This window comes from Pristis pectinata, chromosome 16 (genome assembly GCF_009764475.1).
Source record: "Pristis pectinata isolate sPriPec2 chromosome 16, sPriPec2.1.pri, whole genome shotgun sequence".
In the NCBI taxonomy this organism is placed as follows: domain Eukaryota; kingdom Metazoa; phylum Chordata; class Chondrichthyes; order Rhinopristiformes; family Pristidae; genus Pristis; species Pristis pectinata.
In genome coordinates this window covers 3,237,884-3,265,585 of record NC_067420.1, presented here as the reverse complement: position 1 = coordinate 3,265,585, position 27,702 = coordinate 3,237,884, and the positions used below count along the sequence as shown (strand labels likewise).

At 44.3% G+C, this 27,702-nt stretch overlaps 1 protein-coding gene across 3 annotated transcripts; it reads right to left on the bottom strand.

The window, feature by feature from the left end:
* Positions 1-725: 725 nt before the first annotated feature.
* Positions 726-26,923, bottom strand: snx21 (sorting nexin family member 21). 3 transcript variants are annotated; one of them, XM_052031537.1, is made up of 4 exons: positions 26,760-26,923; positions 25,633-25,889; positions 10,838-10,989; positions 726-4,570 (listed from the first exon to the last, which is right to left on the bottom strand). In XM_052031537.1, exons 2-4 carry the CDS (start codon positions 25,877-25,879, stop codon positions 3,899-3,901), a joined length of 1,071 nt encoding a protein of 356 aa, XP_051887497.1. In that variant the 5' UTR covers positions 25,880-25,889; positions 26,760-26,923; the 3' UTR covers positions 726-3,898. The 3 variants fall into 3 exon arrangements, with proteins under 3 accessions (XP_051887497.1, XP_051887498.1, XP_051887496.1); XM_052031538.1 differs by lacking the exon at positions 26,760-26,923 and having other exon boundaries at positions 726-3,365; positions 4,326-4,570; positions 25,633-26,147; XM_052031536.1 differs by lacking the exon at positions 26,760-26,923 and having other exon boundaries at positions 25,633-26,147.
* Positions 26,924-27,702: the final 779 nt, after the last annotated feature.

The following is a 27,702-nucleotide window of genomic DNA, read 5'->3' as shown; positions in this document are numbered from 1 at the left end:
GTTTGAAGTAGTGCAAAGAAACTCAATGCAAGAAGAATTTCTCTTCAAACTGTGCCTTTGACTGCTTTCATGGTTTTATTCTTTTTGTAAATGATTAGAACACTGCAGGATTCAAATTTAACATACAGCTGGTTTGGACAGATTATGATAATTGACTGTTAGTACAGAACAGTATCTACTTTCTACACAAACTCTGTGCAAAGAGTGAGTAAAATATGTATACCAAATTAAATAAAACTTCATGCGTTCTTGGAGCCAAGAGCTTTGCTGCTGTTTTAAAGCTAAGTGTTTTAAATTACAAGATCAAAATGAATATGTGGGTGCGATTTAACTGAAACTACTTACTATTTTAGTATTATTTCCTATAGCTTTGATATTTTTAAAGTAGAACTGAAAGGTTTTAATGAAAAGGATTCCCTTTTATAATCCTCAAACTGCATCCTTTTGTCATCAATTTCCCAAACTATGGAAGAGGCCTTTTGTTTTGCTGTCTACTCCCCAACTGACTGGAATTCAGAAAAAATGTTATCAATTTTATTGTTTGTGTTCAGGATGGGAAACTTGGTTTTCTAATTTTCATGACTATTTTTTTTCCATGGCTTTAAGACTTCTAAATGAAGGCACTTTAAATGTTGAAGAGGGAAATATTTAATGGAAAATATTATGAGGCTAGGTGTTCAGTGTTGGGTAATATTGGGGTCGGGGAAAGAGAAAGTAGTGGAAGAAGAACCTGGTCTGATCTTTAACACTAGTTCTGTTATCATATAATGGAGAAATCCTTTGTATCAGCCCCAGTATTTTAAAGAAACTGTCTAATTAATCGAGCTCCCCTACTCTTTCTTCATAGTCTTGTAGATTTTTCTTTTAAGTATATAGCCACTTCATTGGGAAGTTATTTATGAATCTGCACCCTTTACATGAAACCACTTGTTCAAAGCAAGTGCACAGTATCCACCTTCTCTTGTGAAAGATTTTCATTTTGCTTTTAATACCTCTTTTTTTTATATCCAACATTGATTTCTATTTGAGCTGGATAGTTACAGAGACGTTTTAAAAATGTGACAGATGAAATAACATACAGCTGAACAAATTCAGCCGCAATGAAACAATTGCTGATTGAGTGTTCTGTGCATGGGGCCAATTAACCAGTGCTGAATGATATCAGGTCACTACCTGAGCCTTACTCCTATATTTTATCACCTTTACACATTAAAGCAGCATGAAGAATGTATAATAGTACATCAATCCTCTTGTACAGCGTGATACATATGAAATTGGATCAGTAACTGCTTACTAGTCTCACAGCAAATGTTGGATACATGGGCCTAGAAATTATAACCCACTTAAAAGTAAGCATGTGTGGGAGCATGTGTAGAAGAGAATCCCACTGTGGAGATGATCATTGCAGGAGGTGAGTGTTGTTTGGCACTGGAGACCATTGGGTAGAGAGATGATTGATTATGGTGGTGGTGGAGTGGGAGGAGGGTAATGTTGGAAGCAGTTATTAACTATAAAGATTTAGAATGCATCTTCTTCCAGGAAGATGCATGCATTTGGATTTCACGGTAGCAGTTCATGTTAAGTTTGGCCCTTTAAATAAATCCAGAGTATTCTTATAACCTACAGGTGAACCTAATCCATGTGGAGTAAGAGAGCGAAAAATACGTTTCAATATCACTTGCACTATTTAAGTTTACTGCGCATGCCCGATTGTCTCCGTATAAGGGCATGTCCTACCCATTGAAGACTCACCTTTAATTTTGGGAAATGTCTCACCAATGCAATTGAGCTTTTTAAATACCATTATTATTGTGCGCAAAATCATGGTATTTGGTCCCAGAAAATTGTTTTAACACCCAGATAAATCAACATGCATTGATTTTTGAGACACATCCCGTTACATATCTTGGATCACTCTGCTTCCACTTAAGTGTTTCAGATGTTTTGTTGAGATCACATGAATCCCTTTTATTTCATAACTTGTTAATTACAGTTCACATAAATGATTAAAACAAGATTCAATATCCAATGTAAACAGCAAAATATATTCCATTGAAATCTTTTAAAATATTTAAATCTGCCACTGTACTTTATAAAATTCAAACTTCTATCCGTATGTTTTTCAAAAATAGTCAACAGAATAATGTAATCTTCTCTTCAGATATTGTTGCAGCATTTTTAAGTTATGATGCTCTTTTAAAATACTGTTCAGATAAAGCTAAAGTTACTCATCAGCTTACCCAACACATCTGAGTTTAGAAAGAACCTTTTACATAATGCTATTTATATTCCAAGGAAGTCTAAAACATTTTGTAATTTTAGGCAAATTGGAAAGAATTTATAACAGCAAGATCCCACAAAAATAAGTGATCAAATCAATGATTTTTGTTGATTGAGAGAGAAATGATAATTGAGATGAGGCCATTTTGGTCATTCTCTGAATAATGGAATGGCATCAGTTATCTCCACCTCCAGCAGTAAATAAGTTGCTGAGCTTTGCATTTTTGTTTCAAGTGGTACCGTTACAGGAATCAAGGATCAGAACTATTGTTAAGTCAAGTACTTTGCTGGGAATTAAATTTATCCTTGGTTCATAATCTTAAAAGTTGGATATACTGGAAACTGCTTCAGTGGCAGCGGCTAGACGATCACGATACCAAAATATACAAATCACATGTCATGTCGTGACTGTTCCACATAACATTATAATCTGTTGTAGTGTCATTGTTAAGAACAGTTTACACTGGAGGTACATATTAACTCTATCCTGAGCAAGCCAATATAATCCCTCAACTAAGAAATGCCCATGAAAACTTAATAAAGAAAATTGGTGGTTTGGCAGCTGTGGGCCCATTGCAAATTCTAAAGCAATTTATTCAGAATAACTAAAGATTTGTCTGATCAGGATACAAGTGTTCAAAATATGAAAGCAATCATCTATGATTCTTTAATCTTCTGCTGGTCCCATTTATGAGCAATGATGCAGGGCTAATCCATCACCTAACTACACAATAAGGAACACACTCCCAGGCTGGTCATGAGAAAAGAATCATAAGATTTGATTGGCTAGACAGAAGTTTTCTGGAGGCAAATCCATAAAAAGAGCATAAACCTAAAATTCAGAGCATAGACATGACGTCAGGAAGTACTTCCTTACCAAGGGTTCTGGAAATCAGGAATTCTTTCTTTCTCCAGAAAAAGCTGCTCAGGCCAAGTCAATTCCAAATTTCTCAGCTGAGACTGAGATTTTGTTTATTCATTTCAGTAAGACCTCCAACCACAGTTCTGATCCTTGTATTCCACGGAATTTAATTCCCTCTTGCCTCTTGGTGTCTTCGGCTCTATTGCCTCTTGATAGGTTAGAACTGGAAAAGTTAAACAATAGAGCCATAAACCAATGACTTGTAGGCACTAAGTTTGCTAACAAATTCTGGCTGTCTCAGTAAAATCCACAACTTTCTTTATCCAAAGTTCATAAAGGACTCCTTACTAAACTAAGCAAGATGGGGAAATAGTCACCCTCTGCTTTAGGTTTAGTAGACTCTGATTCACCCTCAATAACTGTAGATGAATTCACCAACCAGACCTATAAACTGGTTATTGATCCTGTAATGACTGGTATTGTAAAATAACCTGTACCATTACACTGAAGACAAAGAGGGAGGTTCCCTTCTGTCCTAGTTTAATTTGACAATTACACACATTCAAGTACATTAGCTGGTCAATATCACAGCAGTTTGTGGGGTTTACTCTGCAGTGTGTTTTACATTACAAGAATGGTGATGCTTCAGAAGCTGTTCATTGGCTGTAAAGTGCTTTGAAGTGTTCTGAAGTAATGAAAGGCACTATATAAATGCAAGTATTTGTTTTTACCCTGTTTTATGAAGCAGTGTCTAATTCATTCTGAAAAATATTTAATAAGATGTTCTTTGAGAGTAGGTTGGTTTAAAACATCGACGCCAGCCTCTTGGACCTGCTGGAGTCTTGCTTCAGATTGGCGTTTGTCTTTAGCTATTTTCCACGAGAGCCTGATATTGGAATGTAGTAAAGGCACAAGTAAAGGATGATTTTCCTGGTTTTCTATAGTTTGCAAGGCCCGCTCACAGTAAGCCTGGGCCTCCTCGAGGAGATCCTGCTCTTGGTAACACACAGAAATAGAAGCCAGAGTGAAAAGTAAATGGCTTGCATCACAGGAGCACAACTTCTGCTGCAAGTGAAGAGCATTGATTAACGTCTCCATAGCGTCCTCACACATGCCGCCCCGTAATAATCCTTGACCCACTATTAAATCTCGAAGGTAAAAGAATTCCAAAAATATTTTGGACCTGCGAATGTCTGCAATTGAGTGGATATGCTGGAGATACTGTTCGAAAGCCCGACTGCGTTTTGCAATGGTTTCGTGTGTGTAGTTTTTCCGTATTTTCTTCTTTGGAAAGACGACCTTGCCCATATCCTCTCTGAAATGCTTGTGGAGTGTTTCATTCAACTTTGCAAAATCAGTGTACCGCCGAGTAATCAGTGCCTTGTCTTCGTCAAAACAGCCCGACCTTATTACGTGTATGGTGTAGGCCTTTAGGGAAGATAAGATATCTATTAAAAGGTATTCCTTCAAAACCATTCATTGCAGCCTTTATTATTGAGCACAAGGTATTTGCAATGACTCAATTCTCACCATTACGAATTCAGCCCACTGAACATAGCCATGGGACACTGTTACCAATTCTACTTCCGAATCAGAAGGCTGGGGGGCCACTATAGTGAAGAATTCTGATGAAGGTGCTGATGAAACATTAAACCGAGATCCTATCAAAAGATCCCATGATACTATTTTGAAGAAGGGTGGAGAAGTTCTCAATGGTTACTGCTTCACCAACACCATTATCTGGTCAGTACTGCATTACCGTTTGTGTGAATTAGCTCAGGTGACAATTGGCTGTTGCTTCTTTACACTGCAACATGACTGGACCTTGAAAGCACTTCATGGCTGTGCAGCATTTTAGAAGGGTACAGAAGGTCCAAGTTTTTCTGCTCCTTAACGAAGCTGGACTCTATTTAGTTTCCGAGGATGTGAAACCATAAAGTTTTGCCAGGTATTTAAAATAACATTTACATGCAAGAACATTTTATTTCAAATGTGATTAAATATGCATTGGTTCTGGAGAGCTGTCACTCTGTCATCCTACTAAAATAAAAGGAGTCCTCAAGGGAAACAACCTGAAAATTTCCACTTTTACACAAAAAAATTACTCAGGAATTGTGGAACACCACAGATGGTGAACAGGAGGAAACATCAGAAACCAAAAATCAATTTGTTTTACTTCCATTCTATGCAAAATAATGGAGTCAATTATAATAGTCACTTACGTTAGATTATTGTTTATTGACTACAGCTCTGCCTTCAATACAGTAATCCCAAGCAAGCTCGTCACCAAACTCCAAGACCTAGGACTCAACACCTCCCTCTGTAACTGAATCCTTGACTTTCGAACCAACAGCCCGCAATCAGTGAGGATAGGCATCAATTCCTCTGGCACGATTATTCTCAACACGGGTGCACCTCAAGGCTGCGTCCTCAGCCCTCTACTCTACCCCCTATACACTCATGACTGTGTGGCCAGATTCTGCTTTAACTCCATCTACAAGTTTGCAGATGATACCACTGTTGTGGGCCGTATCTCAAACAGCGATGAGTCAGAGTACAGGAAGGAGATAGAGAGCTTAGTGGAATGGTGTCATGACAACAACCTTTCCTTCAATGTCAACAAAACTAAAGAGCTGGTCATTGACTTCAGGAAAGGGGGTGTTGTGCATGCACCTGTCTACATCAATGGTGCTGAGGTTGAAAGGGTTGACAGCTTCAAGTTTCTGGGAGTGAACATCACCAACAACCTGTCCTGGACAAACCACATGGATGCCATGGCCAAGAAAGCTCACCAGCGCCTCTACTTCCTCAGGAGGCTAAAGAAATTTGGTTTGGCCCCTTTGACTCTCACCAACTTTTACCGATGCACCATAGAAAGCATCCTATCAGGATGTATCATGGCTTGGTATGGCAACTGCTCTGCCCAAGACCGCAAGAAGCTGCAGAGAGTTGTGGACACAGCCCAGCGCATTATGGACACCAGTCTCCTCTCCTTGGACTCTGTCTTTACCTCTCGTCATCTTGGTGTAGCAGCCAGCATAATCAAAGACCCCACCCACCCAGGACATTCTTCTCTCCTCTTCCATCGGGTAGAAGATACAGGAGCCTGAGGGCACGTACCACCAGACTTAGGGACAGCTTCTACCCCACAGTGATAAGACTATTGAACAGTTCCCTTATACAATGAGATGAACTATGACCTATGACCTCATGATCTGCCTTGTTGTGACCCTGCACCTTATTGCACTGCACTTTCTCTGTAGCTGTGACACTTTACTCTATACTGTTATTTTTTTTTACCTGTGCTACGTCAATGCACTCTGTACTAACTCAATGTAACTGCACTGTGTAATGAATTGACCTGTAAGATAGGTTTGTAAGACAAGCTTTTCACTGTACCTCGGTACAAATGACAATAATAAACCAATACCAATACCAATACCAAGGAATAGCAGGAAACCAGCAAAATGCTTCTGGTAAGAAGAATTCTATCTGACCAACATTTGACTCATTTGAGGAAGTGATAACCCAAGTCAACCACAGTAAAGCTTCTACATTCCTCCACTGAGATCATCCCTGAGAAACATTTAGTTCAACTAAAAACAATGTTGAGAAATAGAAAGTGATGGCCATTGGTTACTTTTGATTTGGAGAGTCATGGCTGGTATGGGTCAGTGCCAGTGGAATGTGTCAAGGATCAAATGCATCTGGTACTGCTTTTAACTTGCACCAATAACTTTGATTAAGAAACTCAAATGAAAATTGATTCAACTTAGAAAGAATATAAAAACAGGAGTGAAAGTAGGCAGAATTAGTTCAGGAATTTCAGAATGAGTTTGACAAGATACAGCTTAAACAGTCCCAAATTAAATACAAGAAATATAAAATATTCCTTGTAGGGAGGAAAAGGGGAATGGCAAATGGGGCATGTGCTAAATAGCCAAGGACACGGTTTAAAAATCCTTAGAACTATCATAGATTCAACATGCAAAAATTGCATAGTATCAATCAACAAAGCCAATGGAATAGTAAACTACATTGTCAAAACCAGAGAAATAAATAGTGTAATGCTGAAAATATAACAACTTCATGCCAGTGAATTTCTCAGCATGCATCCCTTAAAAATCTGGTAGAACAACAAAGAGAATGGAATTGCTATTTCAACAAACATGCGAGGGCACCTTGCCCCCGAGAGCTACAACCTAGCCCAATTCTGACCTTACACTCCAAGGTCTTTTGCTCCACTACCCACAGCCATGTCTTCAGTGTTTAACACTTTCAGCTCCAGACTTCCAAAACCCTCTGCCTCTCTTTAAAGACATTCCCTCCGTTTAAAAACAGACTGAAATGAATCAAGATAGGTTGTTTGGAAACAGCATTAAATTGTCTGTAAATATTGTTTGATTTATGGACATTCACTCAAAAGTTTTAAAATCTGATTGCCTTCAGTTTTTGTAATCGAGGAGCAAGCAGTGGACACTTATTAAGAAAGTCCTCTTAAAAATGTTCTCAGAAAAGAAAATCCTTTGTTAAAAATGCATGCAGCTAATCTTTCATTTGTTTTTCAAAGAACGAGGTGAGAATTCACTGAAAATGACCGATATGGAAATTTGCTTATGCTTTCTTTTAATAATCCTGTGGGAGTCCGTGCATTGAAGGACTTCCCACAGTACTGTTAATGGCTCCAGGACTTTTAACACAACAAAGGATCGCCAAGATATTTCCAAACCAGAATGAACTTGGAAAGGAACTTGCAGGTGATGGCTTTCATGTGCATCTGCTGCTCATCCTATCTGATAGAAGTTGGATGTTTGGGAGGTGGTTTGGAAGAGACCTTGGCAATCTGCCATCGTGCATTTTGGAAATGGTACAAAAAGCCAGAGTGGTTGAGGGAGTGCTGGGTTACTGCCAGTGAAGTGGGGTATTGTATCCCAGATGGAGCTGAACTACTCCAGTGTTCTTGGAGTTACCCTTACTCAGAAAGGAGGAGAGTATTTCGTCATATTCCTAACATGCTACATCGAGAAGGAAAGGCTTTGACAGATGATTCATTGCCACTGGATCTCCCAAGCTCTGACTTGCTTTGAACTGTACAGTTTTCACGTGGCTGGTCCAGTGCACTTACTGGTCTGTAGTGCCCTCCAGGATAGTGACCGATTCAGGAACAATAGTGAGGGCCATAGTCAGATCCTCCCTTGTTGGAGATGGTCACTGGTGGGCACTTGTACACTACAAGTGTTACTTGTCACCTTTCAGCCAATGGAAGACTGTTGTCCAGATCTTGCTGGCAATAGACACAGACTACTTCACTTTCTGGAGAGTTGCCAGATTCATAAAGAACACTTTCTAGTACGAAAATTTATTTAATTCATTCATTCAAACAATTCCTCCTTAAACAGAAAACGGTTTTGCCATTGACAGAGGTGAAGCAGCCAGAGAGAGATGTCAAATATCCCGCAAGGCTCTGGGAGGACACTGCTAGCTAGAAAGAGAGGCTGAGAATCAAGAGCAAAGCAGCAGAGTGAGGGGAAGGAAGGTCACATAACCAACGCCTGGTCATTACCAGTGTGAGAACGTTGCTGAGATAACTTTACATCCCATTGAACTATCCCATTGCGAACAAAACAAGCAAACGGGGATGTTTTGGGAATGAACATCTTGTGAAAGGGACCGTCTGACAAATTGTAAAGCATAAATAGGCACTGCGCTACTTGACGACCAGGTGGCCAAAGTGATCGTGAAATGGCGTCAACATTAATTTGAAGGAGTCAGACAAACGTCCAGGAGGGATGCAAAGAAATGGATAAAAAGACATCTCGTAGGCAAACCGATGGCAGTGACTCCAGAGGCCAACCACTGAAGACGACCCTGAGTCAGAGACTCAGAAGAACTCGCCAAATCGAACCCCAGCCAGGTTCACAAATTGTGAAAGTAAACTACAGAGTTGTGTAACTAAAAAAGTTGTAAAACTAAAGATTTAGCAATTGTTTGAACTCCGTAGGGAATCTTTGAGGTGCTTGAACTGATCATGATAAATAAAGGGTAGTTATTCAGCAAGGTCATTGTCTGGTACATCTTATCATGTGCTGCATTTAACTGCAACAGAGGAGATTAGAGCAGCTACATGAACTGGAATTCTAAAAATGATTGGTGTTACCCAATTTACCAGGCATGGTACGTCACCAGTGCTGGTCTGTGGATTAGACACTAATGCTGAACGTGAGGGTGTGGTTTATTAACTTCTAAAAATAACAGGTTGTGTTCTTCAGAATTTCTTTGCTTTATTCCAGATTTAGTCAGTGGATTTTGGTGTTGTCAGTTCTTTTTTTGGAAGGACAGAAGAGGAAATAAAAATTGCAAAGAGTTGTTTTTACAACACAGGACAAGGCCATATCTCCCCCATCTTATTCATCTCCCTCAATCCACGTAACTTTTTATTCCTCATATTTGTCTCAATTTTCTTTAAATGGATTTATAATATTTACCACAAACACCGGCGCACAATAACCACGTGATTTTTCAGACAGGCAAGTAACCTACCCATCTCCATATTACAGGATCAACTTACGATGAAAGTGCCAACTGATCCTCAATTGCAAGTCCCTTTGTGACAGTGAAACTCGTGCGTGGGAAAGTGTCATCATTTTGTTGGGGGAGGGGTGCGCCACCCATAAATCAGCTGGAAAAGACATCATCAGGCAACTAAGCCACACCCCAACTTTAGCTGTGAAACCTGTCAAAAATTAAATGCTTCTGTTCCAAGTAATTAAAAAATTTAAAAGACTGTTTTAAATAATAATCAAAAACTAAACACTTAAAGCACAAAACCAAATAAAACACATGTAACCAATTCATTAAAAGATTTAGAATTATCCAGCATACTCTGGTCCCTTGCAGGTGTTTCGATTTCGAGAAAAAATTTTGGGACGTTGGTGTTTTTAGTGGTGCAAGTCATGGGTTTGGGGGGTGTTGCAAGACTAGTCTGGGTAAATGACTTTTTGTAGACGGTAAACATTGCAGCTGTGTGCAGTGACTGAATGCTTGGGGGCAGCTGGGCTGTTAGTCAAGCTGGTTGCACCTTCTTGGATGGAGTCAACAGTAGTTGAATGTTATTGCTTTATTCATCCAAGCGTGTGGAAAGTATTCCACTGCACTCTTGCCGTGTGGTTTGTAGATGGTGGATAGACTGAGGAACAAAGGGTGAGTCACTGGGTATCATTCTCTGAATTGACTTTGTCGGCACAACATTTAAGTTGTCAGCCCAGCTGGGCTTCTGATCAATCTGATACCCAGAACGTTGATCATGGGGGTGTTGTGACAGTAATTTTAAAAAGCGCAAATTGTCTAGCATCTTTTAGGCCCCCGAAGTCCTTTAGCGCTTCTGTATTCGGACGCACAGAGACCCTGTTCCCATGCCAGGTCTGACACAGTGTACAGTTGTCAGCCAGATTTCCGAGTTTAAAGGCTGTCGAGTTACTGCAACTGTCTGCTCAGGAGGAGTCCGGCATCAGAGAAAATGCCCACCCCAGGAGGAGTCTGGCATCTGACAAAAGGCCGACCCCAGGGGGAGTCTGGCATCAGAGTAAAGGCCGGCTCCGTGGGGCTCACCCTCACCATATTCACTCACACACATGCAGGAATTCTCAAATCAGAAATGGGGACAATCCATTCATTTTCAACAGAAGGAACTCTCACCACGTATTTGGAAGATGACTCCTGGATGACATTGGCACTCGTGACCTCAAAAATCAGCTTCTCTTCAATAAACTTCACTCTGGCCTTCTTCCAACTTTCCTGAAGCTGCTTCGTCAGCAGATTGCAGTGTTTAAGCTCACCCAGGGGATTCTCTGCAAAACACAAGGATTGAATTGTATGTTGCAGCTTCAGAAAGTCGTAACAATAATTGAAAGTGGAACATCTCAATCACGTACTTCTCTGAACAAGGGTGTTCTCTGTGAAAAAGGAAAACTCATTTTCAATCACATGTCTCACAGTCTGAAGAAGTTCCAACTGAACTTTACAGATCATAGTGTATTTTGATTTGTGGACACTGTTGTAACAAAAGCAGCCAGTATCTTTGGTTGAAGGATAAATATTACCCAAGACACTGGTGTTAACTCCCAGCTCTCCCTGAAAGTGGTGCCATGGTATATTTTACACTCATTTACAGAGCAGAATCTCTGCCTAGTTTTTCACCTGGAAAACAGCACCAGTGAGAGTGCAGAATTGCCTTCGTATTACACAGGAGTGTGGGCCAGGCTCTCGGAGTGTAGGCATCTCATAGACTCAAGCAGCACAGAAATGAGCCCTTCAGCCCACCAAGCACCCACTTGCACTCCCCAATTTTTTTGTTCTCCCCAAGTCATCTCCCCCCATATTCTATCACACACCTACACTCTCAGGACAATTTACAGTGGTCAACTTACCTCCCATTCTACACATCTTTGGGGTGTGGAAGGAAGCCTGGGGCACCTGGAGGAACCCACACAGTCACAGGGAGAATGTGTAAAGTCTCCACAGATAACACCAAAGGTCAGGACTGAACCCGGGTCTCTGAAGCCGTGAGGCAGCAGCTCTCGACTGAATAAAGCCCATAGCATTATTTTGCAAAAACAACAGGGCAGTTACCCCCAGTGTTCTGACCAATATTTATCCTCTACCCAAACCTAAAAACATTACCCCATTGAGGTTTGTGGCTGTTGTGTTTCCTACATTATAACAATGACACCTGAACCACAACACCAAGTATTTAATTGGCTATAAAGACACATGACCAGTCCAGAAAATAAAAGAGCAAAGCATTTTTAATGCATCTCAAACAGGACTTGAACCTCCAAACTTCTGATGATTCAGAGGCCGATACTTTATCTATCAGTCCTATGACCTCAGTTGAAGAAAATCTTTCTTTTGACGATTGCAGTTGACTATTCCTGTGCAACTAAAGAATCCCATTGGCCTGGATGCTGGTTACCTATTCTACCTTGACATTCACATTACCAGGTTCAGCGAAGGTTCAAACAGGGACACAGGAAGTGAGGACCCATCCTTAAAGAATTCTCTGCTCTTGAATACAAATGTAACACAAAGAGTTACATGCAAGGGAGAAAAGTAATTTAAAGTTCTTACAGTACAGTCACATTGTCAACTTAACCTTGGTGCTGAATGTGTTGGTCACTTTCTTGCTGGTATACTGGACTGGCATAAACTGGCTCACTATGATTAATGGTAATATAAAACTAAGCATATTACTTCACTAACTGGAATTCTAAAAATTGCAAAAGAGCTCAAGTCCTTTTTTTAAACCAACTTTTTAAAATTAACTGGCTGGAATATTCAGAAATTGATCGTCAGTGCTCTTTATATCTCAACCAGCATGTCTCGGTATTCTGCACAATACCAGGTCTGTGCAAAGTAAGTTATAATTTTGTTTAAGAAGTTAGAAACACCCGTCATTTGCAAAATGCATTCCAAACATTTCTTAATATTAGACTACTCTGACTGTGGAGACCAAGGTCACAGCAGCCTTGTAATTCCTGCTCTCTGGATTTTTTCAGGGTCTGATGATGGTTGATACAGAGTCACACAGCACGGAATCAGGTCCTCCGGTCCAACTGGTTCATGCCGATCAAGATTCCCATCGGAGCTAGTCCCATTTGCCTGCATTTGTCCCCGTCATGTGTCAGCTTACAGTTCACTGCTTCATTTACAACCTCACAGAGCTGCTCTGTTCGAGCAGTGGGAAAAGCTTCCCTTTCTCTTTGATTAGGTAGCAGCAGGCAATGCAAACTCTGGGTTTTCCCCTGACAAGAGTCCGTCCAGAGAGAGACTCACACAATGCCCACTACAGCCCGTGATTCCTTAAGGTAACTGTGCCTTGCTCATGCTGTGAAGGGGTGGCAGGCCTTAGCAGTGCTCAGTCACTGAAAAGGATCCTGCAGCACTTTGGAATTCCCTTGTCTAGTGCTGGTTATTGGTATTAAAAGTCCCTGTTCGTGCACAACCTCAGTCATGTAACCCAGCTGCACACTACTCTGTGCTTTTGGGTGCTTGCAACATTTAAAGGTGCAGTTTCATGCACATCAAGTGCCCGCACCTGAGGTACACAGAGTATACTGTGATGTGACCATTCATTTCACACCTGGTCTGCCACATTCGGCCCTTTATATCAATAACACACCGTGCAAGTCATGCATAGGAAATTAGACCTGAACAGCATGAAGAAGCCTCACTTTGGAACTTTTACAAAGGGATTCTTAATTATCTGGAGGTTTGTTGGGGAGTCAGTGTAGAGCTGGAGGGTCTCAAGTGGTCTCTCCAGCAGACTGAAGGATAGAAGAGATTTTCTACTATTAAGGTGATGGAGCTTGGTTGTAAAGTGGGTGCTTTCATCGTGAACCAACAGCTCCTTCAGAAAAAGGAGCAGGCAAGGGCTTCTGGGCCGAGGAGGCTAAAGGAGGAGAGGGTTAAAGGGCTCTAGCAAGGAGGTGTTTCTCCTGATAGTCTCTGGGAACAGCATCTCATACCACATCTCCAAAGAGCAATGTGTCCAGGGGCTAAGATTATCAAAGCAATCAGCAGCTGGGGGAAATGCATGGTCATCTCCTCGGTTAACTAGCAGCAGGCAATGTGGACTCTGGGTTTTCCACAAGAGTGACCATCCTCAGTGAGAGAGATTGCATACATGGACTCCTCATGGGAATCCCAAGTTGTTTAGTAAGAGAAATACTGATGTAGTATATCATAGAACCGTTCAGCACAGAAGCAGGCCCTTCGGCCCACTGAATCCTGCTGACCATCAATCAACAATTACACTCACCCTGTTTTCGAGTGTAGTCACATAGGGGCAGCTTTATGTAACCACACTCAAGAAATCTTAATAGTTTAATGCTAGAAACAGTTTTCTGTCTCTGCCACATTTCAGCCATCACCAGGGCAGGCACTGTCCCCTGAACCCATGCTTCTTTGTCCAGGTACAAGCGACACACTACAGCAAACGTACACTGGTAATTTAGAGCAACTCTTCAAATGCACCATTCAATTTACCACCCAGGATGTTTGTGTTTCCAGACATCCTCATTACTGATTTTTAATCACTCCTATCTTCCACCCGAATCAGCTCTTTTACTCCCTTTGTCCTCCACTGCACTGGGTCTCTTGGGCATTTTATTAAACATCCAACATTTCCCAGTTCTGACTGGAAGTTGTCAATCTTTATCTCTCCTCTCTGCACATTCCATCTGACTTGTTGACTACTTTCCCACCATTTACCCTCGTCATGTCAGATTTCTAGTATCTGCAATACTTTCTTCTTCTCCAAAATTACTTCATTGGCCTTCAACCAGTTTGGGACATCCCTTGGTCCTGGAAAGTATTCATATAAATTCAAGCTTTTCTTACCATTAGCAACCACTACCTTTCTCACAGTATGCCCAAAAACATACAGAGCAGAAGCAACTGATCACAAGTGTCAGCTGGCACAGCAAACATATCAAGATTCCGTGTCAGATTCCAACTATAATCTCATTCGTGTAATCATGTATAAGAATTCAATACAGCTGGAACAATTGATTTAATATTTTATAGCAATGAGAAGGTCTGAGTGTGAACAAGACAGAGCGAGGAACACCAATACTAGTATATAATGTGAAAGGAGTTAAAACTTTTGCAGGGTCCTTTATACCTCAATAACATTTAAATAAAAGAGGAATATCATGGTCTTAATGTTATTCAGAGTTCTGAATCAATTCCTGTTTTGTTAAACCACAATGCTGGGCTTTATTCTGCAGTATGTTGATGAAAATCAAATATGATGAGAACTGGAAGAATTGATTCCACAGAGGTCAATAGAACTGAATATGTTGAGGCAAGTTCGTACAACAAGCAGCCGATAATTTCAGGTGTTTATTGCCAGCAGTCATTGGTGAATTCGTCTCTTATATTTTACAAACAGAGTATGTTATCCATTTCTGTTCCTTAAAAGTCAGACAGGAAAGTGCGTACAGGTTAGGTGTGCAGATTGCACAGAATATTTTGGCCAATGACCTCTGCATTAATGCATAATGCTCTTCCATCCAAAGAAAGTATGGTCATTGTGTTAGAAACAAAGGTCGCAGCCAATTTATACAAAGCACAGCCCATAAACAGCGTACTATTTAATGTGTGAGCAGATCATCTATCGGTTAGCACTAATTTTGACCGGGAATGCATTCAAGTTTCGTGATGGAATGTTTTATATTCATCTGAATAAGGATCAATAAAAAGTCATCCCTCAGCACTGCACTGCAAATCCAAAAGGCTGAGAGGTGTGAAAATGTTAACTGTCAATAAGTAACGTGAAGGCACTGCAGGTATGAGAAGTGGGGTGCCTCTGTGACAAATGGCTGAGAAATACAAAGGAGATGGTAATATTCAGAGAACGTTTATAGAAACAAATTTAAAATACATGTAATAATTGAGAGAAACTATGTATTATGTCAGTAATTCAAGAGGAACAGGAATATTTTAATTGTTATCTGCATGCAGTGTCATGGATAATTCAATTAGATGATAAAAGGAAAAAAAATTAAACTGCAAATAGAGATACAGGTGTGATCTGTTACATAGCATCATTCAATCTCCTGTAATACAAACTCTGCAGTCTGCTCCCTTGCCTCCATCACACAGCCCTTGGGACTCTGTGACCCTAACAAGCTACAGGATTTAATGGAGACTTGCCCACTTCCTCCTTCTCCGAGGGAACTGTGCATCCCTTTGTTACACATTGACTAGGATCTACTTTATTTACAGCACTTCAGGCAGTGATGAAATGTACCACTTCATCTTTTATGCAGCTATACCATCGTTTCCCCTTTCTTCTGCAACGGAGTTTGCAAAGAACAGTACACGGACCGGGGTTTCTACTTGTAACCGTGATTGCTGATGATCTCTGCAAGTAAACTTGACGCAGAGACAGGAAGAAGCTGCATGCCCATCGACTTCAATGCAATTTAACTAAAATCTGCAGAAAATTTTTCTCCTTCCTTCCTGAACTCACTGTTCCCCAGCTGTTCCAGGGAAGTGATTTGTCCCAGCTATCCTGCTCTAGCTGATGTTATTCATGGAGCTTATAGGATGGAGAAGGAAGCCACACAACCGACAGTGACATCAATACATCAGCAAGGGAGATGACCAGGAGTCAGCTTAGAGCAGGAACTCTCGATAAGGCTCAGTACCTGCCCCTGGCTGGAATGTGCTGAGACAGCACTGATTAGGGACTGAACTACAAAATCTGTATCACACTTGACTCCTACAGAGATGGACTGAATTCAAACTGCTGCAGTACCCAAGGTCAAAGCCAACAACATTCTGCACTTGGTATAGTATTGGTGCTCAAACCTGGAACGAGCATATTGAATAATGGCACTCATAATTCAGTAACCTTTGATAGAATATCAAATCACCAGTCAGCTCAACTACTCTCTGTCTCTCTACTGCCTCTGTTGCCCTTGTCCAATTAAAACCATTTCTCTCTCTCACTCTAGTTATTTCCATTGGTAAGCCCTCATCCTGGTTCCTATTATCCAACAAGCTCAACGATACACTTCAAGTTGGACCACGTAAAGCACTATGGCTCACCAGCACTAAAACCATAATCTGTTCCTCTCCACCACAGTCCTCAATCTATACATCTCTTCCAACAGTGCAGGGAGCTTCTGGTCTTTGCTTCACAGAGATCAAGACCATCAGCTACCATTTCCCTCCCTCCTCCAAGGCCACTGGACCAAATATCACCTAGCATCAGTCCCTCAATTCTGCCCAGTTCCTGCCTTGCTCCATCTGATTTACCTTTGATTCCCTCAGCCAGAATCTGAACCAACTGTTGTTCAACTAATTTCCCTTCCTCGTCTCCACATCGGCCAATATTGTGAACAAGCTCCCTCACCTTGTTACTTCCCCCAAATATTCTGTCATTACATCACTCCACACAAAAAACACTTGCCCTTGCAAACTATAGCCCCTTCTCCAGTATCTCATTCCTCAAGTCAGAGAACGCATCGTCACGTGCCATGTCGGTGTCTGAATCAGGTTTGAAGGCCTGCTCCAATGCAGAAATAGTCCTCAAAGTCACAGCTGAAGTTCTTTCTGATTACAGTTGTGATAAATTATCCAACTTCATCTTTTGCAACCTAGGGGAAACCCAGGCAAACTCCACACAGACTACATCGGAGATCAGGATCGAACCTGGGTCACTGGTGTCGTGAAGCAGCAGTCTACCTGCTGTGCCACTGAGCCACCGCCTCTCTCTCTCTCTAGCTCAGAGTATCAAATTCCTTTCATTGTATCACACTAAACAGCTTGGGACATTCTGCAATGCTAAAAGTGTAATGCTAAAATTATGAAGGGTTTTGAATGGAACAGATGGAGTGTGAACGTCTCCACTCCTGAGCAAGAGCACAGTGAGAGCCCATCAATACAACACAGTCCATCCATAACTCCAACGCTCAGGAAGAAATATTCTTTGCCCATATATGGTATGAATGTAGAACTTGCTACCACGGGGAGGGGCTGAAGCCTGTGTGGCAGTGAGGGCAGAGGGGATACGAGGTTACGCTGACAGTTTCAGCTGAGGACAAATGGCAGAAGGCTCCAGTGAAGCAGAAAGGCAATGATCCGTGGAGCACTACGCTGGATATACTGATGCACGTTGTTGTTGTGTGCATACCCACTCATTCCGATTGTTGTCCTCTGTCCTGTATCCAATGTTTTTATCTGTCTACAGCAGTGTTTACATTTAGTGATAAGGGGTAGCAAAACTCGCTGACTGAATCCATTAGCGTTCAAAATTCAACAACAAAAACAGGAAGTTGTGGGGAAACACTTTCAGTCTTATCTCGCTAAGAACATGAAGGCCTTAGGTCCTTAAGAGCAGAGAGAACTATTTTCTTCCCGGTGCTAGCACCCCTTGGCCTGCCTCTCCTCAGTCTGCTTTCTCTCTATTCACATTCAACTAATCTGGCATCAGGGAGCTGCGGAATTCAGTTTCTGTCGTCTGCATTAGAGTGCCACTGGACAACTCAAATCAGCAAACATTCCCCACCAGCCTGCTGAAATCCAGACTGACAGAACAGAAAATCAGCTCAACTTGAAACCTCACGTCCAATCGCTGGAAATCTCTTACTGCCCAATTTATCCAATGGGTTTTAATCATGTGAATACAGAGAGGTTTGACTTTGGTACTAATAGGAGTTTCAAATTCTCTGACTACAAACGTGGTTTGAAGTTTCTGACCAGACAGCTGCCTTGCTCTACCCAATGCTCGCTGACATTAAGTGTTCCCTTTGTACAGACATTATTTACCTTCCCTTCAAAACCGCTTGCTGAAACCCTGGCTCAAAGCCCTCCCACTGACACTGTGTCCTCTGTCACCACCACCTCATCTCCAGTTCCTCCATCCAACATCATAAGGTATCTCAGCGTCTGCCAGAGATCCTGTGGGGTGGTCTTTCCCCTCACAACATCTCAAAGGTGATCAGTAAACTCAACAACCCATTACTAAGAACACTCACTCCTACCCCCAGTGGAACCGAATCCTTTACCTTGCCATAATTACTGCCACCTTTTCTGGTGCCCGGAGCTCTACGTGATGTTGAACGCCTTGTGTCTGTTCATGCTGGATCATAACCTTCATTTCTCTGCCGTCTCCCATTATCATCCAAATCCCTGGTGCACTGTTTAGAGATCTGTCCAAACATTCCTCCTCATCACTCTCACACACTTCCCACATCAGAGATGACCTGGATCCGCTCCAATCTGCCTACTGCCACAACAGGTCAACAGCAGATGTGATTTCTCCGGCTCCTCACTCTGCTCTGGACCACCTGGACAACAGGAACTCGTACGTCAGGCTGCTATTCATCAATGCACCTTGGCATTCAACACAATCATTCCATCCAACTCGTCATCAAACTTTAAGACCTGGACCTCTGTGCCTCCCTCTGCAACTGGATACTCGACTTCCTCATTGGCAGACCTCAATCAGAGAGGATTAGTAACAACATCTCCTCCTCGCTGACCATCAACACAGGTGCACCTCAAGGCTGCGTGCTTAGCCCCCTGCTCTACTCTCTACTCACACGACTGTGTGGCTAAGCACAGCTCCAACGCCATATGTAAATTCACCGATGGCACCACTGTTGTTGGACGAATCAAAGGTGGTGGTGAGTCAGTTTACTGGAGTGAGAGAAGATATCTGGTTGAGTGGTGCTGCAACAATGACCTCTCACTCAACGTCAGTAAAACTAAAGAGCTGATTGTTGACTTCTGGAAGGGGAAGGAGGGTGAACATGTGCCAGTCTACATTGGGGGAATCAGCAGTGGAGAGAGTCAGCAGCTTTAAATTCCTGGGCATTAACATATCGGATGTCCTGTCCTGGGCCCAGCATATAGATGCAATCGTAAGGAAAGTGCGCCAGGGTCTTTAATTTCTTAGGAGGTTTGGCTTGTCACCAAACACTCTAACAAGCTTCTACAGGTGTACTGTTGATAGTGCCCTGACTGGCTGCAATTCGAATGCGCAGGACCGTAAGAAGCTGCAGAGAGAAGTGGACTCTGCCCAATGTATCACAAGATAAGATATCTTTATTAGTCACGTGCACATTGAAACACACAGTGAAATGCATCTTTTGCGTAGAGTGTTCTGGGGGCAGCCCGCAAGTGTCGCCACGCTTCTGGCACCAACATAGCATGCCCACAACTTCCTAACCTGTACGTCTTTGGAATGTGGGAGGACACCGGAGCACCCGGAAGAAACCCATGCAGACACAGGGAGAATGTACAAACTCCTTACAGACAGCAGCCAGAATTAAACCTGGGTCGCTGGTGCTGTAATAGCGTTATGCTAACCACTACACTACCATGCCTGCCCACGTGCACATCCCTCCCCACCATCGATAGTATCTACAGGAGGCACTGCCTCAGGAAGGCAGCATCCATCATCAAAGATCCCCACCATCCAGGCCATGCCCTCTTCTCACAGCTACCACTGGTCAGGAGGTACAGAAGCCTGAAGTCCCACACCACCAGGTTCAGGAACAGCTACTTCCCTTCAACCATTTGGTTCTTGATCCAACCAGCGCAACTGTCATCACTACAGTTTAGCAATGCTATGACCACTTTGATCAGTTTGCACTAAAATGTACTTTTTTTTGTTCTAATTGTGTTCTTTCTTGTAAAAATTGTGTATAATTTATGTTTTTCTGGTGATAAGATATCTTTATTAGTCACATGTACATTGAAACACACAGTGAAATGCATCTTTTGCGTAGAGTGTTCTGGGGGCAGCCTGCAAGTGTCGCCACGCTTCCGGCGCCAACATAGCACGCCCACAACTTCCTAACCCGTACATCTTTGGAATGTGGGAGGAAACCGGAGCGCCCGGAGGAATGATGCTCTGTGCTTGTGATGCTGCTGCAAGTAAGTTTTTCCTTGCACCTGTGCACACATGGACTTGTGCAGATGACAATAAACTCGACTTTGACCCAGAACCATCTCGTTCAGTTCTTTTGCGTCTCTGCTTTTCCTCCATAAGACAACCCAAGAACCCATGGCGTCACTTGGTATCGACTGAAGAGTTTACACATGTCGTTTTTTGCAGTATTACCTTGATGGCAGCTGATCTCCTGCACTACAGGGTCAGTATTCTTCCTGTATTCTCCCAGGGTGGATCCTCCCCAACTGGAAATCTCATATTGGAATATTGTACAATACATACAGAATTTTGAACTTTGCTGGCTTAACTACAACTTTCCAATATGCATTTCCTGCAACTGGGTCTGGAAGCCTACAATTGGAAATTATATCCTCAAAGCCCAATAAACAGAGTTGAGGTAGAGATAAGCTGCCAGCTGACCAAATTGTGGACTAACTCAAGGGCCTGATTCTCATGTATCTCTCTGCTCCTTTATTAAAGCATTAGATGAAGGTAGCAGAGTAGGGGGATTTACAAACACAATGGATTAAATGTTATGTTTTATTCCTCAGTAAAGCAGGGAATGGGTGCAAGTTACCCCAAGTCAAATGTTATGTGGGGTGAACAGCAAACAGTTCAGCTTCTATTTTCCTCACACAAATACCAAAGAAATCATGGCTACAAAAGGTCCTATACATATTTTTTCTTTAAAATTAAATCAATTAGCACCTTTAGTGTAACGGTGAAGCTGGATTAACAAACCCTAACTGAAGAATGAATTCATTTGACATCCCTCATCACTTCGGAACAGAACTGCCTCGACTTTCTGGTGTTAAGCCTTTCTAAATTGCAAAGTTATGCATCAATTATTAAACCGTGTGCAATTCAGGTTGCTGCAGGTTAGGAAGGAAGACAAAGGTTCAGAGAGGACACAATGTTTCAGTTACATGAAAGAATAAAAATTTGCATTTATATAGCACCTTTCAAAAAGTTAACACCCACACACACACAGAAAAGGAAAAGCTTGCAAAGCTACAGGAGGAAATGGAAATAGTTGGCAGATACGGCGAGTCCAAAACGTTATTGTTTATTGCAAGGGGAACTGAATGCAAAAGGAAGGAGCTTCTGCTTAAGTTAGATAGAGTATTGACTAGAGCAGACTTGGAGTATTGTGTACTGTGTTGGTCACCTTATTTAAGGGAGGATAGCAATGTGTTGGAAGCAGTTCAGAGGAGGTTTACTAGACTATTATCTATATCGGGTGAGTTGCCTTATGAGGAAAGATTCTGGCTTATACGCGCTGGAGTTCAGAAGAGTGAGAGAGGATGATTGAAATACAGAAAATCACCAATCACCAATGACTGTAATCCCAATTTACTCACCCTTTCCTCAGTTGTGACAAGACTTCCCTACTTTAGTACTTTTTTCCTTTTTGCAATAAAAGCCATCATTCCATGTGTCTTCCCCATTAGCTACTTCACCTGCATGGTAACTTTCTCCGTTCCACATACAAGGAGATCCGAGGCTGTCTGTGCCACAGCATTCTGTAATCTTCCTTCATTTAAATCATATTTTGCTCTTCTATTCTTCCCACCAAAGAGGACAACCTCACATAATGCTTCATCTGCCAAATCTCTGCGCACTCACCTAACCCATCTACGTCCCTCTGCAGAGTCTGTGTGTCCTTTTTCCCAACTATCTTTGCATCTACAACAAATTTGGCTTTAGTATATCCAGCGTCCCTGTCCAGTTCATTGATATAAATTGCAAATAGTTAAGGCCCCATCACTGATCCCAGTGGCATCCAAAATTAACCCATTTACAGTAAAACTCCATTAATCTGGCATCCTCAGGACTAGCAGATTTTCCAGACTGTTGGCTGTTGTAATATTAATACTCTAATACACCTCTGATTCTTTTCTTTAAAAAAACAAAAGATACGACACAGTGATACTTCAGTGAACCCAGTAAGTTTCAAGGGAATTCAAGAAACAGAAGTAGGTGAGTGCTGGAACCAGGGACTTGCGACGGAAGGGAGAGTGAAAAACACCAACGTCACTTGAGCCAGATGCCAAACTATCAGGATTTCGGAATAGTCGGATGGCAGACTATCAGAGCTTCATGTATCCTATTTTGTTTAGTCAGTCAATTCTCTATCTAATATGCCATGAACGCTTAAATTGTTAAGTAACCTTTTATGTGGCATGCAATCGAATGCCTTCTGGAAATCCAAAAATACTATTGGTTCCCCTTTAACCATTTTGCTCATTACATCCTCAAAGAACTCATATCTGTAAAGTATGATTACCCTTTCGTAAAAATATATTGACTCTGCTAGACTGTTTTATGATTTTCTAACTGTTCTGCTACTATTTCCTTAATAGTGGAAAGTACATTCTACCCTGGGCATTGTGACTGAGACATACAACACAAATTTAGCAAGCTTGTTGTTGTACAGTACGGTAGTGTAGTGGTTAGCGAAACACTATTGCAGCGTCAGCAACCCGGGTTCAATTCCAACCACTGTCTGTAAGGAGTTTGTACATTCTCCCCGTGTCTGCATGGGATCCCTCCGGGTGCTCCGGTTTCCTCCCACGTTCCAAAGACCTACAGGTTAGGAAGTTGTGGGCATGCTATGTTGGCGCCGGAAGCGTGGCAACACTTGCGGGCTGCCCCCCAGAACACTCTACGCAAAAGATGCATTTCACTGTACATATGACTAATAAAGATAGCTTACCTTATAATACATTGCAAAGTACACGTCAAAGGTTTTCCAATAGTATTAATTATTCTTGCTCAAATCTGTGCAGAGAACGTCTGAGTTTTCTTCCCGCATATAAAGTACAACAATGACATGGCTGCTAATTGTAAGCATGATGGTTAACACAGTATCACTGACAGCAAGCAGGATGCAGCGATTATTGACAGTTCCTAACATCAAAACTGGCATGTGGAAACTATGGTGTGTTTATACTGGAAGACACTAATGCCAGTGGAAAATGAGACTAAATGAGCTGTCATAATTTCAAGGCTTTTGCCTCAGAAGTTATAAACTACAAAAATGTTGCTTTTGATTGAAAACACAACTCAGATATTGCAGGCAGCGGTGAACAAACAACGCCTTCCCTGCGCTACTCATAGATCCGCACATAGACTTTAATTTGGTACTTGGCCCACACCCATTACAGAATAACTGGAACCTGTCACAATCTTCAGCCAATGTTATTGCAGGAACCTTCCTGAGACAGACACTAAAGCAGAGAGTGCAAGTTAAAGTAATTCAATGTAAATCTGGCACAGAAACCACTGTAAAGATGGGATTAATGGAGAAAGAGAGACAAGAGACTGAAACATCTGCAGCATAGTGACAGCCCCCAGTGCCGACCATGATCGCAAATTAAACTAATCCCATCTCCCTGCGTATGGTCCGTATCCCCCTATTGCCTGCCTGTCCGCACATCTGTCTAAAGGCCTCTTAAATGTTGCTATCATATCTGCTTCTACCACCTCCCCCAGTAGTACATTCCAGTCACCTACCACTCTCTCTGTGTGAAACAAAACTTGCCTTGTAAATCTCCTTTAAACTTTCCCCCTCTCACCTTAAACCTCTGCCCTCTAGTATTTGACATTTCCACCTGGGGAAAAAGATTCTGTCTATCCTATCTATGCCTCTCAGAATTTTCTTAATATACTTTTATCAGGTTGTTCCTCAGCCTCTGACATTCCAGAGAAAATAATCCAAGTTTGTCCAACCTCTCCTAGTTTAGTACACACCAATCCAGGCAAACCTCTTCTGTGCCCTCTCCAAAGCCTCCACATCCTTCCTATAGTGTGGTGACCAGAACTGCACACAGTACTCAGAATGTGGCCTAACCAGAGTTTTATACGGCTGCAACATGACAATTGAAGTCTGAATGAATACATTGGAAAGTTAATTTTCAGTGTGAGAGAGGATGTTTGGCAGTGATTGTGACTCACTGTTCAGTTAAAATAAAAATCACAAATTCAAGTGGAAGAAGCAGTAAACCTTTTCTGTGCATTCTGCAGATTATATAGGGGCAAATACATCAACCGCATGTCCCTCCTGAATTTCAGTGCCGAATCTCGCAGCCAGCTACCAACATAGCAAAGTGTATGGAGGTTCAGACAGCAACATCCTTATTATGACCTGCACACCGACATTGGAAGTGGTGAACTGATTTACTCCTTTATATCAGTGACTGCTGTCAGTCTCTTGGTATATTCTGCCCTCCTGAACCCTGCCCACACTTGGACTACCTACAGCACTGGACAGATTCCATCAATGTCATTTCCACAAAATCTACTGGCAAAATAAGTGTCCCAATGTCCACGATCTCTCACAGGCCAGCATCCTGGGCACTGACCCCCTAATTATACTCAAGTCAGTTCCACTGGGTAAGTCACGTCTTTCACATGCCTGACACCAGACTTCCAAAACCTCCGTCAGTGGACAGAAAAAAACCTCAAGGATGTTCTCAGATCTCCTGGGAGAAATGCATTGTCACCACTAACTGCTGGGGATCACTTGGCCTCTGACTACTCAATGTGAAGCAGGAGGATTCGGGATGACGTGGGGAACCTCCATTCAAGCAGAGGGGCTCAGTGTAAACAGGAGCATAAACCTCACAAACTGCCTGACCTCTTCCCTGCTCAGCAACACCCGCCCCATCAGAGGTAAAAGCAGTCACTTGAGGATCCACAGTGAAGTGGGAGCAAGTTCTCCTCCATCGCAAGGGACCGTCTGAGAAGGACTGCAGGAAAATTGGGAGGAATGTCTCAACTGTTGATGAATACCATCGGATAAAATTGTTTGCATTTCACCCCTCCAGCTATTTCCCATGTAAACCCCTGATTTTATTCCCCTCTGCAGTCAGGTCACTAATGCTTTGCTTCACCTTCGTAGACAAAGCCACCAATGCAAAGGGGTGTCGAATTCGTTACTATGGACAGCACCAGTAGGGTCATCCAGAATGTTAAGAATTTACAGTTTACATTTTTTGAAAGAAATGTGATTTATTTTTACCTGCCCGTTCAAGCTCATCACTCTCAAAGCTACACAGGAAGTCAGGGTCACTGTCCATATCTGCTGGGGCCCCGTCCTCTTCAACTCCGCCCGCGTCGCCGAAACTCAGAGTCCCGCTGAGGCGGGCGGACACCCCCTCCGTCTCGTCGTAAAGCTCCGATTTCTCAGGAAAGTCTTCCCCCGTTTCGTCAGCAACGCCGCATTTTTCAACCCTCCTCCGAAACCTGTGCAGGAGTTTGGAGGCCATATCCCACACTCTGCAAACAGGAGCAGGTAGATGTTTACGTCCGAGTGCTGCAATCTCGGGGCTAAGGGCTGCACTAGTAGACCAGGGTAAAGCACTGGTGTAACACAACGTCAGACTTTGCATGGACATCAACCATTCCCAGTGAAAGGGCGTGTTGCCACACTGCAGCGGAATCACAGCAACACACATTCCTGGCGTGTGGAATCACAGAGCGCTCAGCCAGGGCAGCAGAACTAAAGGCGCTGGCGGGGAGGCAGGAGGCTGCTGCCCTGGCTGGTCGCCCGTTCCCACCCCGGGCCACATTCCCGATGGGCCGGGCGTCCGACTGTGTCAGGAAGTAAACGAGAGCCGGGGGGAGGTTGTGGCTCCAAACCCCATGGAGGCGCAACAATCCCGGAGCGAGCAGCCTCGCCCGGCTCTCCCCTCCCCGCGGAGGGAGCGCCCGGCTCTCCCCTCCCCGCGGAGGGAGCGCCCGGCTCTCCCCCTCTCCCCGCGGAGGGAGCGCCCGGCTCTCCCCCCCACCCCCCCTCTCCCCGCGGAGGGAGCGCCCGGCTCTTCCCCCCCCACCCCCCCCTCTCCCCGCGGAGGGAGCGCCCGGCTCTCCCCCCCCTCCTCCCCGCGGAGGGAGCGCCCGGCTCTTCCCCCCCCCCCACTCCCCGCGGAGGGAGCGCCCGGCTCTCGCGGAGGGAGCGCCCGGCTCTCCCTCCCCCCCCCACTCCCCGCGGAGGGAGCGCCCGGCTCTCCCCCCCCCCCGCCTCTCCCCGCGGAGGGAGCGCCCGGCTCTCCCCCCCCCCCCCCCCGCCTCTTCCCCCGCCTCTCCCCGCGGAGGGAGCGCCCGGCCCGGCCCGGCCCGGCCCCGCACCGCGTTCACGGGACTGACCTGCGGAGCCGCGGCGGCTTCAGCGCGGCCTCGGCCGGGCGCCGCTCCCTCCCCGCCCGGCGCCGGACTGAAGGATCCGAGGGAACCGTCGGCGGAACTTTCCGACCCGCGGGTGGGGGGCAAACTCGCCCCTGCCGGTCCGCCCGCCCGCTCTCCCTCCGCCACGGCCCGGGGAGGCGGGACTGCCAGCAGGGGAGGGGGGGGAGGGGAGGAGGGGGGTAGAGGGGGGAGGGGAGGAGAGGGGGGTAGAGGGGAAGGGGGGGGGAGGGGAGGGGGGGAGGGGAGGAGGGGGGTGGGGGGGAGGGGAGGAGGGGGAGGGGAGGAGGGGGGTGGGGAGGAGGGGGAGGGGGGGAGGGGGAGGGGGGGAGGGGGAGGGGGGGAGGGGAGGAGGGGGGTGGGGGGGAGGGGAGGAGGGGGGTAGAGGGGGTGGGGGGGAGGGGGGTAGAGGGGGTGGGGGGGAGGGGAGGAGGGGGGTGGGGGGGAGGGGAGGAGGGGGGTAGAGGGGGAGGGGGGAGGGGAGGAGGGGGGTAGAGGGGGAGGGGAGGAGAGGGGGGGAGGGGAGGAGAGGGGGGGTAGGGGGGGAGGGGAGGAGAGGGGGGGGAGGAGAGGGGGGTAGGGGGGAGGGGAGGAGGGGGGTAGAGGGGGAGGGGAGGAGAGGGGGGTAGAGAGGGGAGGAGAGGGGGGTAGGGGGGGTAGAGGGGGGAGGGGAGGAGAGGGGGGTAGAGGGGGAGGGGGGTTAGAGGGGGGAGGGGAGGAGGGGGAAGGGGGAGGAGGGGGGAGGAGGTGGAGGGGGTAGAGGGAGGAGGGGAGAGGGGGAGGGGACGAGGAGGGGGGAGGGAGGGAAGGGGGAGAGGGGAGGGGAAAGAGGGGGAGGGGAAGAGGGAGGGAAGGGGAGGGGGAGAGGGGAGGGGAGGGGGAGAGGGGAGGGGAGGGGGAGAGGGGA